The sequence below is a fragment of the Lepus europaeus genome, chromosome 20 (genome assembly GCF_033115175.1).
Source record: "Lepus europaeus isolate LE1 chromosome 20, mLepTim1.pri, whole genome shotgun sequence".
In the NCBI taxonomy this organism is placed as follows: Eukaryota; Metazoa; Chordata; class Mammalia; order Lagomorpha; family Leporidae; genus Lepus; species Lepus europaeus.
In genome coordinates, this window is record NC_084846.1 from 5,957,491 (window position 1) to 5,975,517 (window position 18,027).

Below are 18,027 nucleotides of genomic sequence, written 5' to 3' on the forward strand. Positions count from 1 at the left end.
CGGAGCCTCACGAAGCGGGAACAGCGTTGTGAGTGCACTTTAAAGCTTTTACCAGGTACTTGGTAGATTTACTTATCCAGGCTGGCGCCGCGGCTCACTTGGCTAATCCCCCACCTGTGGCACCGGCACCCTGGGGTCTAGTCCCAGTTGCCCCTCTTCCAGTCCAGCTCTCTGCTGTGGCCCAGGAGGGCAGTGGAGGATGGCCCAAGTGCTTGGGTCCCTGCACCCGCATGGGAGACCAGGAGGAAGTACCTGGCTCCTGGTTTCGGATGGGCATAGTGCCGGCGAAGACCTTTCTCTCTGTCTCTCTCTCTCACTGTCTATAACTCTACCTGTCAAAAAAAAAAAAAAAAAAAAAAGATTTACTTACCCGAAAAGCAAAGTGACAGAGTAAGTAAGGAAGAGACAAGGAAATCTTCCATCTGCTGGCTTATTTCTCAAATGGCCCCAGAAACCGGGAGCTAGGGACACCCATCCAGGCCTCCTGTGTGGGTGGTGGGGGCCCAAGCACTTGAGCCATCTACCTTCCTAGGCACAGCAAGGGAACTGCATTGGAAGCCGAGCAGCCTGGACTGGAACTGGGGCTCGGCTATGGGATGCCGGGGTTGCGCGTGGCCACTGTGGGGTGCATTTTATAACAAGATGGCTTGTAGCAGCGCCTAGACCTGAACTGCAGGAAATACCTCTATGTCCATCCCCTGCCTGCTCGGCACCCTGCTTCCTCCATGCTGACCCGTGCCAAGTGGAAGCATGGGAAGGGGCCCACACTGGCGGCAGGTCCTGCGGGGTTGGACGGGCTTGAGAGGAGAGAAGTGGGGCCAGAGCCCACGAGGCAGGGAGACTGCAGCCTTCACGTGCAATGCAGGGGAGGGGCCGGGTGATTCCCGGGGGGCCCAGGGCAGGCAGTCGCTATGCCCCCTCCGTGCCTGCGAGCCAGGCATCCAGAGCCTGCGCAGCTTTGAGGGTCACCGCAGGGCCCCCCACGCCAGTGGTCCCCATCTCGGGTCCCAACGCGCGGGGGATGTTTCAACCAGAGTCAGGCAGAACATCCGACCTCCCATCAGGGGGCGCCATGGCCCCGGTCAAGCCAGAGTGGGTTTTGAAGGGCTGGGGCGGAGCTCAAGGGGCCCTCCCTAGCCAGACCACGGTGCCAGGAACCCCAGGAAGGGGGCGTGGCCGCTGGCGAGGGGGCGTGGCCTCCTCTGGGCGGGGCACGCGCAGAACCCGGGCGGCGGCGGCGGCGGCAGGAAATCGGGGCTGGGCCGCGCCGCCTCGCGAGCCCATCCCGGACCCGGTCCTCGCCAAGCTTCCCGGGCCTAGCCATGGACGCAGCAGAGCCGGGTAGGGGATCCGGGATTCAGGAGAGGCCCCTTCCCCCGCCACGGTTCCCCCCTGCTTCCTAAATAGAGGAGCCCCGCCTGTCCCGAGAGCCGGGAGCCGAGCTCCTGAATGGGATGGGTGCAGGTTTCTTCCATCGTGGGGACCCCCGGAGCCAGCAGGGACCCAGGACGCCAGCCCTCACCCGCCCTCGTCTCAGCCAGTCCTCACCCCGGACGCCGGGGGGGGGGGAGGGGGCCCAGGAAGGGGAAGTGGCCGCTTCTGCTTCTGATTTTGTGATGGGGGCAGGGTGTCACGCCCGCCGGGGGCGAGGGCAGCGCGCTGGACCACCACCCTCCTCCCCGATGCCCGGGTGCAGACCTGGGCCCCCTTGTTTGGGGGAGGGGGGCGGGACCGGGGGTGGCGTGGCGGCGGCTGCAGAAACGTGGCCAGGTCCGACCTGGGCGTGCAGCCGTCTTTGTGCTGTGCGTGTGTGTGCGGGGGTCACTCGGTGTCGGTGTCCCTGGTGTTGCCTGTGTGTACCACGTGTAGGCCCATCTGTCTGGCCTGGGGTCCATGTGGCTCCATTGTCAAGGGCGGCTGCCTCTGGGCGGTCTGTTTTGTCGCTTGGCTTCTGGGGCTGTGCCTGTGTGGGTGTCTGTGGCTGTGCGCAGCTGTCGCTCTTTCCGTGTGTCTGCTGGGTCCATCTGTCGGCCTCAGCGTGTTCCCCCTCCGACCCAAGCCCTCGGGGCCAGGCCTCTGCCTGCCTGCCTGTCAACCCCTCCAAAGGAGGCTGGGTAAGAGAGAGGCACAGGTCTCCCGGTATATCACAGTCCCCTCCCCCAGGGCTCACCCCGGCGCCGGATGGCAGGAAGAGGTACAGTGACATCTTCCGGAGCCTGGACAACCTCGAGATCTCACTGGGGAATGTGTGAGTGCGCCTAGATCACCCCGAGCCCGTCCCAGGATCCCCCCCAACGCCTTCTCTGGTACCAGCCTACGTCACAACCCACTTCCCGGCTAACCTGAGAGGTCCGATGTGACCCTCCAAAAATCATGCCGCCAAGTTCACTGGAGATCCCCAAAGATGTCTTGGTCCTTCTTGTAACCCCTTAGGCCCATGTGAGCCACTCAAGGGACCCTCCAAACCCTTTCTCAAGGCTCCTTTGGAAACAATAATAGTGAACTAGTTCCTCCCCAAAACCCTACTGTTCAGACCTCTGATTCCAGTGATGCATGGAGGTGACGCCCCCAGCACCCCCAGCGGGGACAGACTGGGTGGACGGTGGCATCCTGACACCCTTACCCCCAGGGCCCTCGAGATGCTGCCTGGAGACCCCGGACACTCAGCAGACCCCGAGCCTGACAAGGTCCCCACAGCCACGGTGGTAAGTGGGATCGAGGTACAGGGGGAAGGACCCTCCTGGGGCGGGGGGTGGGCCCCTGCCCCACCAGCTCTTGATGCTGTCCCCTTTTGCCCTCGCAGACCAGCAAAGCCAGCTGTTGGAGCTGCCCCTCCATAGAGAGCCCTGCACCTCTTTCAGGTAGGACGGTGGGGGTCAAAACATGCACACAGCAGATCCAAACCTCCGAGGGCCCCCAGTCTGGGCAGGGGGTCTGTAAGATGCCACGGTGACCAAAGGAGGGTGTCTGGGGGAGGAGTGCTCGCTCCACGAGCGGTCGTGGTGGTCTGGGGACCTCAGGGGGCGGAAGGGGGAGTTCCGCCAGCAGGGGTCTGCTGCCCGTCTGCCCAGGAGAGGAACTGGACCTGCGGCTCATTCGGACCAAAGGGGGCGTGGACATGGCCCTAGATTATGCCAAGACCTGGAGCCGCTACGCCAAGGAGCTGCTGGCCTGGACCGAGAAGAGGGCCAACTATGGTGAGGACCCCTTGCAGCCCAGCCCCCGCACCCCTGGCACCGTCCCGGAAACTGCAGCCGGACCCAGAGCCCTGCCGTGTCTCCCCCCACCCCCGCCCCCGCAGAGCTGGAGTTTGCCAGAAGTGTCATGAAGATTGCCGAGGCCGGCAAGGTGTCCATCCACCAGCAGGTAGCCGCGACCTGGCCTTCCCCAGAGACCACCCGCCCCCACCTCCCCAAAGCCCAGCCCCGCCCCCCGCCATGCTCAGTGTCCACCCCCTCCACCCCCGCCAGAGCCATATGCCGCTGCAGTATATCTACACGCTCTTCCTGGAGCATGACCTTAGCCTGGGAGCCCTGGCCGTGGAGACGGTGGCCCAGCAGAGACGAGACTACTGCCAGGTGAGGACGGGCAGGACGGCGAGGGGGGCAGCCTGCTGTGCCCCGGGGGATGCCCCGGAGGGAGGCGGTGCTGCCGTCATCACCCTTCAGCTGATGAGGAAGCCGAGGGCCGGCCAGCGCCGCCGCTCAGGAACTTGCCCAAGGCGGCCTTACAGATTCCAGTCCGGCTTCCTGCGCGGTTGCAACATGGCGCGGCTTCTGTTTGTGTCGAGGGGCTCTGTGTCCCCAGGAAGGGCCTCGGTGGCTCTGGGTCCAGGCAGAAGGGAGCGGATGGCCGCTGAGACTCTGCCTGGGGACATGGCGGTGGCGGGGTGGGGGGGCAGCAGGGCTAGGTGAGAAGATACCCCCCCTTCCTGCACAACCACCCCTCCCCCCCGCTGCCCAAAGAATTTGCACTCGGAAAAGGGTCCAGGAGCAGGCATTTGGTGCAGTGGTTAAGGTGTGTGCATTCTGGAGCCAGCCTCGTGGCGTAGTGGGTAAAGATGCTGCCTGTGGCATCTCCTATGGGCGCCGGTTCGAGTCCCGGCTGCTCCACTTCCGATCCAGCTCCCTGCTGTTGTGCCTGGGAAAGCAGTGTTAGATGGGCCGAGTGCTTGGGCCCCTGCACCTGCGTGGGAGACCCGGATAGAGCTCCTGGCTTTGGCCTGGCCCAGCCTGGATTGTTGTGGCCATTTGGGGAGTGACCCAGCAGATGGAAAACCTCTCTCTCTCTCTCTCTTCCTCTCTCTGTGTAACTCTGACTTTCAAATAAATAAATACATCTTTAGATACACACACCCCATATGGGAGTGCTTAGTCCCAACTCCCTGGTTCCTCTGCTTTTTTTTTTTTAAAGACTTGTTTGTGGCCGGTGCCATGGCTTAACAGGCTAATCCTCCGCCTTGCGGCACCGGCACACCGGGTTCTAGTCCCGGTCGGGGCGCCGGATTCTATCCCGGTTGCCCCTCTTCCAGGCCAGCTCTCTGCTGTGGCCTGGGAAGGCAGTGGAGGATGGCCCAAGTGCTTGGGCCCTGCACCCAATGGGAGACCAGGAGAAGCACCTGGCTCGGGGCTTCGGATCAGTGTGATGCGCCGGCCGCGGTGGCCATTGGAGGGTGAACCAACGGCAAAAGGAAGACCTTTCTCTCTGTCTCTCTCTCTCACTATCCACTCTGCCTGTCAAAAACAAAACAAAACAAAAACAAAAAACTTGTTTGTTTATTTGTAAGGCAGAGTAGCAGAGAGAGGAGAAAGACACCTTCCATCTTTTGGTTCACTCTGCAAATGGCTTCAGCGGCCAGGGTTGCGCCAGGCTGAGGCCAGGAGCCTGGGACTCCATCCAGGTCTCCCTTGTGGGTGGCAGAGAGGGGTGCAGTACCCCTGCCACCCAGGGACGCACCCAGATTGCGTTCCGGTCTCCTGGCTGTTGCAGGGGGCAATTGAGGAGAGAGTGAGAGAGGCAGAAAGGGGAGCAGTGTGAACAGAAAGGACGGGGTGGGGGGGCCCTGAGGTGGCGACCGTCCACCACCTCTAACCCACCCCTCATCCCCGCTAGCCCCTGGCCGCCAAGCGGACCGAGATCGAAAAGTGGCGCAAGGAGTTCAAGGACCAGTGGATGAAGGAACAGAAGAGAATGGTGACGCCCTGAGCGGGCGGAGGGTGGGAGGGTGGGGAGGGGTCAGCGGGAGGAGAGGCGGTCGCTGAGCCCCCCCCCCTTCCCAGAACGAGGCGGTGCAGGCGCTGCGGCGGGCCCAGCTACACTACTTCCAGCGCTGCGAGGACCTGCGGGCACGCTGCCAGGGCTCCCCGGAGGACCCGGCCCCCCAGGCCTCGCCAGGCCCCAGCAAGCAGCAGGAGCGGCGGCGGCGCTCGCGAGAGGAGGCCCAAGCCAAGGTGCGGGAGCTGGCGGCGGGCCTCTGAGTGCTGCGGTGTGCTGTGCCCCCGCCTCCGCGCTCTCCCACGCGCCTGCCTCGGTCTCCCCCCAGGCGCAGGAAGCCGAGGCGCTGTACCAGGCCTGCGTGCGCGAAGCCAACGCCAGGCAGCAGGACCTGGAGGCGGCCAAGCAGCGGATCGTGTCGCACGTGCGCAAGCTGGTCTTGCAAGGGGACGAGGTTCTGCGACGGGTAAGCCACTCTCCGCCCCCTGTCTCCAGTCCCCAGGCCCCTTGCGGGCGGGGGTCCTGCCCGCAGGAGGAGCAGCGCCCTCCGAGCACGAGCACGCCCAGGCCACGCCCCCATGCCCTGGTCTCCATCCCGAAGGGAGAGGCCCCGCCCCTCTCCCCATCACTCTTGGTCTCCGCCCCGCAGGTGACCCTGGGCCTGTTCGGGCTGCGGGGGGCGCAGGCGGAGCGGGGCCCCCGCGCCTTCGCGGCGTTGGCCGAATGCTGCGAGCCCTTTGAGCCCGGCCAGCGCTACCAGGAGTACGTGCGGGCGCTGCGGCCCGAGGCCCCGCCACCCCCGCCGCCTGCCTTCTGCTTCCAGGAGTTTGCGCCCCCTGCGCACAGGTGGGCCCCCGGGAATGATGGCGGGAAGGGGTCCCGGCTGTTGACCCCGCGGGGCCAGGGGACGCCAGGCTGCAGCGGCATCTATTGTTGGGGGAAGGGGGTGTCCCCCGGTTCTGGGAGGCTCAGGACTTTGGGGTTTCTGCAGACTGGGGGGCCAGCGCCCTGAGGCTCAGCCCCCCACATCGCTGCCCTCCCAGCTCGCCTCTGGACACCAGAAAGAAGCTCTCGGGGCCCCCGCCTCCGAGGCTGGACGAGAGTTTGGCTGAGCCGGGTGCTTGGGAGGACCCAGGCACAGGCAGGCAGGGTGAGTGCAGGGGTGGCCTGGAGGGTGGGCGTCAGGGCTGGGTACCACCCTTAATGACTTGTCCCCTCCTAGGGACCGCAGGCCCCGCTCCAGGCAGTGATGTGGACAGCGTGGGTGGCGGGAGCGAGTCCCGGTCCCTGGACTCTCCCACTTCCAGCCCAGGTGGGTCAGCTACTCTCTGACCCCCAGTCTCTCACCTGACCTTTGACCCCAACTTGCCCCGCCCCCCTGATCCATTCTCTCGTTACCACTTCTGAAACCCCCCCCCCGGAGTTGCCGATCCATCCTCCAACCCTTAACCTTTGACCTCTCTGACCCCCTCCTGACCTCTGACCCCAGGCACGCGGCGGCTGGTGAAGGTGTCGTCCACGGGCACCGAGTCCTCCGATGACTTTGAGGAGCGAGATCCCGGTGAGGCTGGAAGCAGGGGTGGGGGCGGGGGGCCGGGAGGTAGACCGAGTGCCCCTGACCCTGTCTCCCTGCAGACCTGGGAGAGGGGCTGGAGAATGGGCTGGGCAGGAAGTGGACGCTCTCCCTGGCGGCTCAGACCCACCGGCTGCGGCGGCTGCGGGGCCCGGCCAAATGCCGCGAGTGTGACGCCTTCATGGTCAACGGGATCGAGTGCGAAGAGGTGTGGCCTGGGGCGGTGAGCCAGGGAGCTCTGCTGACCCTCCGCCACCCCCCGGTGACCCTGTGACCTTTCCCTCCAGTGCCTCCTGACCTGTCACAAGCGCTGCCTGGAGACCTTGCTGATCCTCTGTGGACACAGGAAGCTCCCAGCCCGGACGCCTCTCTTTGGAGTCAACTTCCTGCAGCTGCCCAGGGACTTCCCGGAGGAGGTGCCCTTCGTGGTCACCAAGTGCACGGCCGAGATCGAGCACCGCGCCCTGGGAGTGAAGGTGCAGCCTTGACCCTGACCATCCCCAGAAGTGCCCCGCTGCCGTGGGTGGCCGGATCACGAGCGGGCCGGCCGTTTCTCACCCTGACCCCGCAGGGCATCTACCGGGTCAGCGGGTCCCGGGTCCGCGTGGAGCGGCTGTGCCAGGCTTTTGAGAACGGCCGCGCGCTGGTGGAACTCTCCGGAAACTCGCCCCACGATGTCTCCAGTGTCCTTAAGCGGTTTCTCCAGGAGGTGGGTGCTCTGGGGTTGTTGGTGGTGGCGGTGGGTGGTGGTGGGGGGGATGGGAGTGGGGAGGAGGGCGGGGGCTTGGGGACCCTCCGCGGCCCACCCACACTTGTGTGCACCCCCACCCATTCCACCCCCAGCTCACCGACCCCGTGGTCCCCTTCCATTTGTACGACGCCTTCATCTCTCTGGCTAAGACCCTGCATGCAGACCCCGGGGCCGACCCTGGGGCCCCCAGCCCCCGCCCTGAGGTTGTCTACTTGCTGAAGACCCTCTTGGTACAGTTGCCTCACTCTAACTACAACACCCTACGGCACCTGGTGGCCCATCTGTTCAGGTGTGCACTGGGCCCTGAGCCTCGGAAGTCGACAACGCCCTGACCCCTGACCTTTGACCTGCCCCCCCCCCCAAGCCGCTGAAGCCTAATTCGTAACTCTGGGACACCCGACCCTCCGTGCTGGGCCCATGGCTGCTGGTGGTCTCCCACCCTGACCAGGCCCACTTGCCCACGACCTGGTCAGGTGGCCACTGGGCTAGCCTGCGGGCCCTGCCCTTGCCCTCAGCCCGATGGCCTTGTACCCGTGCCCTGACTCCTCCCCTCACACCGTCCCCAGGGTGGCCGCACACTGTGAGGAGAACAGGATGTCTGCCAACAACCTGGGCATCGTGTTCGGGCCGACGCTGCTGCGGCCACCGGAGGACCCGCGGGCGGCCGGTGCCAGCCCCGCCACCTGCCTGCTGGACTCAGGGTACCAGGCCCAGCTCGTGGAGTTCCTCATCGTGCACTACGAGCAGATCTTCGGGATGGATGAGCTGCCCCTGGCCACCGAGCCCTTGACCCAAGACCCCAGCCCGGCCCCGGGGCCCCTCACCACCACCAGCCCCTGCCTCGCGCCAGCCTCAGGGCCAGGCCCGGAGCCGCATCCCCACGGATCCCTGGAGAAGCTTGGAGAGGTCACGACCCCCGAGGTAGGAACCCACGGGGCCGGCAGATGGGGGGAGGGTTCTTCTCCGGGTTGAATCATCTCTCCTGTCTTGCTTCTTTTCCCTATAATATTCTCCTTCCTCATGTAACCCACGCTCATTCTAAAAGGGAGAGTGAGGGATGATGTAATGCTGGCACCAGCCATTTCTTCCAACAGGAAATTCACTAAGCACCCACTATGTGCCAGGCACTACTACTATGTGCCAAGCACGAAGGCATAACCGGGACACGAGGGAGTTCAGTGTTCAAAGGCACCAGCCTTTGGGTGCCTGCGTTCTGGTGGGGGAAAAAAAAAAACATAATAAACAAATAAGATTCAGTAGACAGCTCCCACCGCAAACGCGCACAACAGCTGGGGCTGGGCCAGGCTGCGGCTGGGAGCTGCAGTCAGGTTTCCCCCATGGATGGCACAGACCCAAGCGCTTAGGCCACCACTCTGCCCTGGAGAGAGTATGTTAGCAGGAAGCTAGCATCGGGAAACACAGCCAGGACCGTAGCCAGGCTCTCCAGACAGGATGCGCACTCACCACGTGGTGTCTTTTTAAAATTTTTTAAAAAAGATTTTATTTATGGGCACCGCGGCTCACTAGGCTAATTCTCCGCCTTGCGGCGCCGGCACACCAGGTTCTAGTCCCAGTCAGGGCGCCGGTTCTGTCCCGGTTGCCCCTCTTCCAGGCCAGCTCTCTGCTGTGGCCAGGGAGTGCAGTGGAGGATGGCTCAAGTGCTTGGGCCCTGCATCCCATGGGAGACCAGGATAGGCACCTGGCTCCTGCCATCAGATCAGCGCGGTGTGCCAGCCGCAGCGCGCCAGCCGCGGCGGCCATTGGAGGGTGAACCAACGGCAAAGGAAGGCCTTTCTCTCTGTCTCTCTCTCTCACTGTCCACTCTGCCTGTCAAAAAAAAAAAAAAAAGATTTTATTTATTTGAGAGGTAGAGTTACAGAGAGAGAGGTCTTCCATCTGCTGGTTCACTCCTCAAATGGCCACAACAGCCAGAGCTGGACCAATCTAAAGCCAGGAGCCAGGAGCTTCTTCCAAGTCTCCCGTGTGGGTGCAGGGGCTCAAGGACTTGGGCCATCTTTCACTGCTTTCCCAGGCCATAGCAGAGAGCTGGATTGGAAGTGGAGCAGCCGGGACTCAAACCGGCGCCCATATGGGATGCGGGCACTGCAGGCAGAGGCTTAGCCCACTACACCGCAATGTGAGCCCCACGTGGTGTCTTTTTATTATTATTATTATATATTTTTAAATTTTTTGACAGGCAGAGTTAGACAGTGAGAGAGAGAGAGACAAAGGTCTTCCTTTGCCATTGGTTCACTCTCCAATGGCCACTGTGGCCGGCGCACCACGCTGATCCGAAGCCAGGAGCCAGGTGCTTCTCCTGGTCTCCCATGCGGGTGCAGGGCCCAAGCACTTGGGCCATCCTCCACTGCACTCCCGGGCCACAGCAGAGAGCTGGCCTGGAAGAGGGGCAACCAGGACAGAATCCGGCGCCCTGACCGGGACTAGAACCCGCTGTGCCGGCGCCGCAAGGCAGAGGATTAGCCTGTTGAGACGTGGTGTCTTAATGGCTGTGCCCAGTGCCTACCCTGTGGACAAGTCTTACAGAACAGGTGGATTTGAGCAAAGACTGACGGGTGTGGGGAAGAAGCCATGTGGAGACCTGGGGAAGGGCGTTGCAGGCCAAGGGGACGGCCAGTGCAAAGGCCCAGAGGTAGAAGCATGCCTGGTGTGTTGAAGGCACAGTGCCACATTTCAGTGAACGAGGGGAGAGTGGTAGGAAGTGAGACCAAACAGGGACGGGCACAGGGGCCCTGCCCACCACCGTGGATTGTGTACCTACTATGTGCAGGGTGCAGGCCAGCACGGAGCACCTACTCTGCACAACGCCTGGGCTGCCAGTGAATACACACCCATTACACACGGGGTGCTACACGAGGGTATTCAAGCGAAATTACAAAACAAGTTTTCAGGCAGGCATTTGGCCAAGCCTCCCACATCCCACTGTACCTCGGTTCAACACCCTGCTTCAGCTCCTTTTTTTTTTTTTTTTTTTTAAGATTTTATTTATTTGAGAGGTAGAGTTACAGACAGTGAGAGGGGGAGACAGAGAGAGAGGTCGTCCATCATTGGTTCACCCCCCCAAATGGCCACAATGGCTGGGGCTGAACTGATCAGGAGCCAGGAGCTTCTTCCAGGTCTCCCATGCGGGCGCAGGGGCCCAAGCACTTGGGCCATCTTCTGCTGCTTTCCCAGGCCACAGCAGAGAGCTGGATGGGAAGTGGAGCAGCTCAGGGAGTCTAACCGGTGTCCCAGGCGGCAGCTGAACCCACTATGCCACAGCGCCGGTCCCCAAGCTGTACATTTTTAAGGGCATCATTTAGGGCTGAACTTTCGCACACCCAGGAACAAGCCCTTCTCAAGGGCTGGGGTTTTCAGGGCTGGGGTCTCATTCCTGGACTTGTCCCCGCAGATCCCAGCTCCGCAGAGTGATCAGAGGGAGGAAGTGGCGGAAGACACCAAAGACGAGGCCGAGGAAGGTGAGCGTGTGGGGGGAGTGGCTCGGGAATCCTGGGGGTCGCATCCAGAGGACCTGGGGATGCTCAGCGCTGACCACCCCTCCCCACAGAGACCAGCCAAGGCCCCGAAGACTCGTTCCTGGGGACACAGTCCCGGGGCCACTTCAGCCGCCAGCCCGTAAAGTACCCCCGGGGGGGCGTGCGGCCTGTCACCCACCAGCTGTCCAGCTTGGCGCTGGTGGCTTCCAAACTGTGCGAAGAGACCCCAGTGGCATCCACGAACCCAGGGAGTTTGCGGAGGCGGGGGCCCAGCCCCCTGCGCCGCACCCCGCTGCCCAAACATTTTGAGATCACTCAAGAGACCGCCCGGCTACTCTCCAAGTTGGACAGCGAGGCTGTGCCCAGGACCGCCGGCAGTGCCGACCCCCAGCCAGAGGAAGTCGAGGAGCATCTCTGACCACCCCTGGACCCTCTGGGGGGGGGCTTGGGACTGTGAAGATGGACCCATGTCTCGCGTGCCTGACCGCCCTCCCCCACACACCTGGGGCCAGAGCTCCACTTGGGGGGTTCCTATAAAGACAGCGTGGCCTGGGGGAGGCCCAGAACCCTCCCAGCACACACAGGTCATTGCCAAAGCCTCAGGGCTGCTCCAGGTCACGGTCAGTATCCAGGGTCCACCCCGGACTCTGACCCTTTGGGTGCCTTTTGCTGCTTGGTGTGGGCACTGCCCCACCGCCGCCTGCCGACTGCACCGAGCCAAGCCACCCGCCAGTTCTTGGTGGGGGGCAGCCAGACCCCACAGCCCCCTGGTGCCCGGGATCTGGTAGTTTTTGAATAAACGTCGCCCTGTGTACACTGCGTGTGTGACTGCCAGAGGAGGGTGCTGGGGAGAGGCCGGCCAGGGCAAGCCTCCTTTGCCCCCGATTGAGCCGAGGGCCCCCCCTTTTCCTCCTCCTGCCCACACACCCCTGACCCACCTGTAGGCAAAAGGGGCCTGGGCACGCGGCTGAGTCACAGCAGCCCGGCCTTCCTGGAGCTGCGCGTCCCCAAACCGGTCCTGTGTAACCAAACGAGCAGGCACAGATAACCGGGACAATAGGGCCGCGTGTTGCACTCCGTGGGAGTCCTGGGCCGCCGCAGGGAGGCTGGGGGAGGAAGCCGCAGGCCAGGGCCATGCTGGGGGCAGCGCTGTCCCAAGGCGGAGAGCGGAGAGCGCCGGAGGGCGGGGGCGGGGGGTCTGCGGGGTGGGCGACCTGCGCTGGGGAAGCCCAGGCTGGGCGGGGGTCGCGGCGGTGGGAGCCGAGTCGGATCAGGGCGTGGCTTGCAGCTCGGCGGCCGATTGGACGCCAGGGAGAGGGCGGGGAAGGGCCGGCGGCGGGGTGGGAGGGGGGGTTCTGGGGCGGGGGGCGCGGGCCTTGAGACCACCCGGGGTGGTCCCGGCGGGCTTTCTCCGTCGCTGAGAGAGTCAATCGCCAAAGTGCGGCCGCGTTCAAGGTGTGCGGGGGCCGGGGGTGAGGGTCCCGCGCCGGAAATGGCGGGGAGGAAATGAGGGGGCTGCGGTTCCGGGCGACCCAGCTTGGCTTGCAAGCGGGCGAGGCCGGGTTCCCTCCAGGTGGCGGGGCGGGGCTCCCCCAGGTGGCGGGGGCGGGGCCTCCGGGCAAGGGGCGGGGCCTCCGGGCGGCCCCGCCTCCCGCGCGCCCTCCGCAGCCGAACGCGCCTCCGTTCCCGCCGCGGTCGCGGGGCCATGGACTCCGGGCCCACCCCAGCCCCCGACCAGCGCACCCCGTCTGCAGCCTGACGCGCTGCCCAGGTGAGGCCCGCACCGGCTTGGGGCCGGGGAGGGCGCGGCACGTGTCCGCGGGGCCTGGGCGCCGCCCCCTCTCCCTTCCCTCCCCCACCCCCAGCCTAGGGGCTCCGGGCCGCTTCGCCCAGCGCCTTCTCCCCGGGCGCCCTCTTTGTCCCGGCGGCCTCCAGGGTCCTCCGTCCCTCCCGGAACGGCCCGATGCCCCGCCCGCTTCGGGCGCTCTGGCGCCTAAATCCTGCCGGCCCGAGGACTCCGGGGACCGCCTAGCCGCCGCCTCCCAAAGGGACCGCTCAGCTCCCGCAGGGTCCCGGCGAGGGACTTCACTTTGCGCGCGCGCGTGCGCGTGCACGCACACACAGACACACACACACACGCGTTTCCTGGTTTCTCCTCCCCGCACTTGACCCGGGCACCTCACCAGCTCACGCTGCGCACGCCCTAGCTCCCCTCCACCCCACCCACCCAGCCGGGTCAAGCTGGCGGCCCACCCCCACCCCCCGGGGCCGGGCCGGGCCTGGACTGCAGATGCGTTTTTGTCTGCTTTCCTCCTCCTCCTCCTCTCCAGGCTGCTGCTCGCTCCTTGTGTGGTTCCAAGGAGCTCCACTTGCACTGACCCCCCGACTCTGTGCCCCCCAGGTGGTCACCATGGGCCAGTGCTACTACAACGAGACTGTGGGCTTTTTCTACAATAATAGCGGCAAAGAGCTGAGCTCCCACTGGCGGCCCAAGGACGTGGTGGTGGTGGCGCTGGGGCTGACCGTGAGCGTGCTGGTGCTGCTGACCAACTTGCTGGTCATCGCGGCCATCGCCTCCAACCGCCGCTTCCACCAGCCCATTTACTACCTGCTGGGGAACCTGGCCGCCGCCGACCTCTTCTCCGGCGTGGCCTACCTCTTCCTCATGTTCCACACGGGGCCGCGCACAGCCCGGCTGTCACTGGAGGGCTGGTTCATGCGGCAGGGCCTCCTGGACACGAGCCTCACCGCCTCGGTGGCCACGCTGCTGGCCATCGCCGTGGAGCGTCACCGCAGCGTGATGGCCGTGCAGCTGCACAGCCGCATGCCGCGGGGCCGGGTGATCATGCTCATCGTGGGCGTGTGGCTGGCCGCGCTGGGGCTGGGGCTGCTGCCCGCCCACTCGTGGCACTGCCTCTGCGCCCTGGACCGCTGCTCTCGCATGGCCCCCCTGCTCAGCCGCTCCTACCTGGCCGTCTGGGCCCTGTCCAGCCTGCTGGTCTTCCTGCTCATGGTGGCCGTCTACACCCACATCTTCTTCTACGTCCGGCGGAGGGTGCAGCGCATGTCGGAGCATGTCAGCTGTCACCCCCACTACCGAGAGACCACGCTAAGCCTGGTCAAGACGGTGGTCATCATCCTAGGTGAGTGAGGGCCTCTGCCTTCTGACCCCACTACACCCAGAGACCGTGAACTACACCTGATAAGGGCCGGGCGGGGGTGGGCGGTGATCCCTGGCGAGCTGTTATCTGGGCAGAGACTCGAGTGCTCCAGGGGGAGGAAAAGAATTCCAGGCAGACGGAACCGAAAGCAGATTGGCCAGCCTCGGAGGTCAAAGGTCGGGGACTGGAGTCACGTTTTGTTCTGAGTTCTATTAGAAGCCCTTAGAAAGCTTTGTTTTTGCATCTAAAAAAAAAAAAAAAAAAAAGATGTATCTATTTGGAAGAGTTACAGAGAGAGGGGGAGAGATAGCTATCATCCGCTGGTTCACTCCCCAGATGGCTGCAACAGCCAGGGCTGGGCCTCCCAGGTGGGTGCAGGGGCCCAAGCGCTTGGGGCCGTCCTCCGCTGCTTTCCGGGGCCATTAGTGGAAGCTGGAGCAGCTGGGACTCGAACCATCGCCCAGATGGGTGCCGGCATCGCAGTCAGTGGCTTTACCTGCTGTGCCACAATGCCGACCCCAACTATTTTTTTTCCTTTTTAAGTTATTTATAGGGCTGCTGTTGGCTGGCACTGGGGCTCACTAGGCTAATCCTCCGCCTGCGGCGCTGGCACCCCGGGTTCTAGTCCCAGTTGGGGCGCCGGACTCTGCTGAGGCCCGGGAAGGCAGTGGAGGATGGCCCAGGTGTTTGGGCCCCGCACCCGCATGGGAGACCAGGAGAAGCACCTGGCTCCTGGCTTCGGATCAGCTCAGCGCGCTGGCCATAGCAGCCATTTGGGGGGTGAACCAACAGAAGGAAGACCTTTCTCTCTGTCTCTCTCTCTCTCACTGTCTAACTCTGCCTGTCAAGAAAAAAAAAAAAAAATAGGGCTGCTGTTGTGGCATAGAGGGTAAAGCTGTTGCCTGAGAGACCCAGAGGCAGCTCCTGGCTCCTGGCTCCTGGCTCCTGGCTTTGGACCGGCCCAGCTCTGGCTGTTTCAGTCATTTGGGGAGTGAACCAGTGGATGGAAGAGCTGTCTCCCTCTCTCTGTAACTCTGCCTTTCAATCAATCTTTTTTTTTTTTTAAAGAGTTATTTATTTGAAAAGCCTAGTGCCAGAGAGAGAGGAGAGAGATCTTCCATCCACTGGTTCACTCCCCAAATGGCCACAATAGCCAGGGCTGTGCCGTGATAAAGGCAGGAGCCAGGAATTCCATTATATCTCCTGCATGGATGGTAGAGGCCCAGGTGTTTGGGCCATCACCTGTCTACCTTTCCAGGCACGTGAGCAGGAAGCTGGATTAGAAGCAGAGCAGCCGGTCTCAAACCGGTACTCTGATATGGGTTGCTGGTGTCGCCAGCCATGGCTTAACCTGGGATGCCACAACACTGGTCCCCTTAAGGAGTCCTTAGCATGGAGTCACGTGGTCACATTGGCTGTTGGTGTAAAATGGTCTGGGCAGGGGAGGTAGCCAGGATCCACCCCGTAGCCATGAGGACACACTCCACTTCCCCCAGAGTCAGGCTTGATTCTACTCACAGTGCCCTGTCCATCGCTGAACGACCTGCCTGCCCCATAGTGCCGTCACGTCCCTCATTGAAACACCCAGGGCCAGGCCGGCGCCGCGGCTCACTAGGCTAATCCTCCGCCTTGCGGCGCCGGCACACCGGGTTCTAGTCCCGGTCGGGGCACCGATCCTGTCCCGGTTGCCCCTCTTCCAGGCCAGCTCTCTGCTGTGGCCCGGGAGTGCAGTGGAGGATGGCCCAAGTGCTTGGGCCCTGCACCCCATGGGAGACCAGGAGAAGCACCTGGCTCCTGCCATCGGATCAGTGCGGTGCGCCGGCCGCAGCGCGCTACCGCGGCGGCCATTGGAGGGTGAACCAACGGCAAAGAAAGGTCTCCTGCACTGGCGGTGTGGCATAGCAGGTTAAGCCACCTGCAACACCGGCATCCCGTATGAGCACCAGTTCAAATCCCAGCTGCTCTGCTTCCAATCCGGCTCCTTGCTTTGTGCCTGAGAAAGCAATGACGATGACCCAAGATGCTTCACTCCCCAGATGGCCGCAACGGCCGGAGCTGCGCCGATCCGAAGCCAGGAGCCAGGAGCTTCCTCTGGGTCTCCCATGTGGGTGCAGGGGCCCCAGGACTTGGGCCATCTTCTACTGCTTTCCTAGGCCATAGCAGAGCGCTGGATTGGAAGTGGAGCAGCCGGGACTCGAACCGGCGGCCCTATTGGATGCTGGCACTGCAGGCGAAGTCGGCCTACAAGCTGTCTTGTCCTATGTCCTGCATGGTTATCCCTCCACGCTTGGGAGACCCCTCCGGCCCTGAGCTGAGCTCTGGGTGCCGGATCTCGTCCCGCTCACTCAGGCCTCCGTCTCACAGGGGCCTTCGTGATCTGCTGGACCCCAGGTCAGGTGGTGCTGCTTCTAGATGGTCTGGACTGCAAGTCGTGCAACGTGCTGGCCGTGGAGAAGTTCTTCCTGCTCTTGGCCGAGGCCAACTCGCTGGTCAACGCTGCCGTGTACTCGTGCCGCGACGCTGAGATGCGCCGCACCTTCCGCCACCTCCTCTGCTGTGTGTGCCTCCGCCGGGCCAGCCGGGAGTCCGCCGGCAGCTGTGCCTCGTCCCCTAGGACAGGTGCCAGCACGCGCATCATGCTGCCCGAGAACGGCCACTCCCTGATGGACTCGACCCTCTAGCCGCCTTGAACTTGAGTGGGATGCAGCACATGTTGGACCACCAGCCCCTGACCACTCTTGGATACGACTGGCTCAGCCGTGTCAGAGGGGGCTCGCCTGCAGGCAAGGCTCGGCAGGTGCACAGCTCTACCTGCGTGAGGGCTGGGGTTGGGGGTCATCTCCAAATTCCCAGAAGACTGTTGGACGGAGTGTGGGAATCTCACTCTCCAGTCATCTCAGGTTTGGGTTTTTTAACGGACATTTTTGTATTTTTACTGCACACCCCTGGTGAGCCCTGTGGATTGGTTTCTCCTCTCTGGCGGGTGGGAGATGAGAGCTGAGGCCATGCGACACAGTGTGGCAGGTTGACGAGGACAGACCACGGACGTACTGTCTTCCTGATTCTTCCAGAATGTTCAAGGTCACGTGTGCTGATTCTTCAGCGACACTGGACTAAGGGCTGAGGGTGAGCGGGGAAAGGTTCCCTCGCAGCCTCTGGGGGCTGGCCTATTGCTCGTTAGAATTGAGGGGCCAGTAGAGAGAGAGAGCACGCTTTGTGGAGTAAACCTTTCTTTCCTCTCTGAGGTCTCCAAAGCAGGTTTTTTTTTTTTTTTTTTTTTTTGTCACGGTTTAGATAGTCTGTTGCATGGGCCAGGCCAAATCAAGGAGCCGGGAACTCCATCCGGGTCTCCCATGTGGATGGCAGGGACCTCCCCCGCCGCCATACTTGGGCCATCACCTGCTTTCTCCCAGGGGCATTAGCAGGAAGCTGCATTGGAAGCAGAGGAGCCGGGACTCGAACCAGCACTCCCATATGGGAAGTCGGCATCCCAAGTGGCAGTTTCACCTGCTGCACCACGAACCTGCCCTTCTGCCTCTGTTTTTTGTCTTCTCTTGTGTTTTCCTGCCTGCATCTCACTTGCTGCCTGTCTGTCTCGCGCCTCTAGAGCCCAGGTGGTCTCTGGCCTGTAGGAGCCTCCTCACTCCTAGCTGCCCTTTGGTCCAGGTGCAGCTCGTTCAAGATTACACAGGTGGTCCTGTCCAGGCAGCAGGGGCGAGGTTTTTTGTTTGGTTGCTTTTTTGAGAGGCAGAGTTACGGAGAGGGAGGTCTTCCATCTGCTGGTTCACTCCCCAAATGGCTACAGCGATAGGAGTTGAGCCGATCCAAAGCCAG

The 18,027-nt window shown here is 63.1% G+C and overlaps 2 protein-coding genes across 3 annotated transcripts; both read left to right on the forward strand.

Moving 5' to 3' along the window:
* Window positions 1-1,245: 1,245 nt before the first annotated feature.
* On the forward strand, window positions 1,246-11,838 carry GMIP (GEM interacting protein). Its single transcript, XM_062179094.1, has 21 exons — window positions 1,246-1,341; window positions 2,164-2,248; window positions 2,630-2,705; window positions 2,804-2,861; window positions 3,072-3,197; window positions 3,302-3,366; window positions 3,471-3,578; window positions 5,113-5,193; window positions 5,280-5,450; window positions 5,543-5,680; window positions 5,864-6,060; window positions 6,258-6,364; window positions 6,437-6,526; window positions 6,704-6,775; window positions 6,850-6,995; window positions 7,075-7,263; window positions 7,359-7,496; window positions 7,631-7,827; window positions 8,105-8,459; window positions 10,948-11,014; window positions 11,104-11,838. Exons 1-21 carry the CDS (start codon window positions 1,323-1,325, stop codon window positions 11,448-11,450), a joined length of 2,832 nt encoding a protein of 943 aa, XP_062035078.1. The 5' UTR covers window positions 1,246-1,322; the 3' UTR covers window positions 11,451-11,838.
* Window positions 11,839-12,720: 882 nt separating this feature from the next.
* Window positions 12,721-17,407, forward strand: LPAR2 (lysophosphatidic acid receptor 2). 2 transcript variants are annotated; one of them, XM_062178424.1, is made up of 3 exons: window positions 12,721-12,803; window positions 13,434-14,175; window positions 16,558-17,407. In XM_062178424.1, the coding sequence occupies exons 2-3, from the start codon at window positions 13,443-13,445 to the stop codon at window positions 16,872-16,874; spliced, it is 1,050 nt and encodes a 349-aa protein (XP_062034408.1). In that variant the 5' UTR covers window positions 12,721-12,803; window positions 13,434-13,442; the 3' UTR covers window positions 16,875-17,407. The 2 variants fall into 2 exon arrangements, with proteins under 2 accessions (XP_062034408.1, XP_062034409.1); XM_062178425.1 differs by lacking the exon at window positions 12,721-12,803 and having other exon boundaries at window positions 13,397-14,175.
* Window positions 17,408-18,027: the final 620 nt, after the last annotated feature.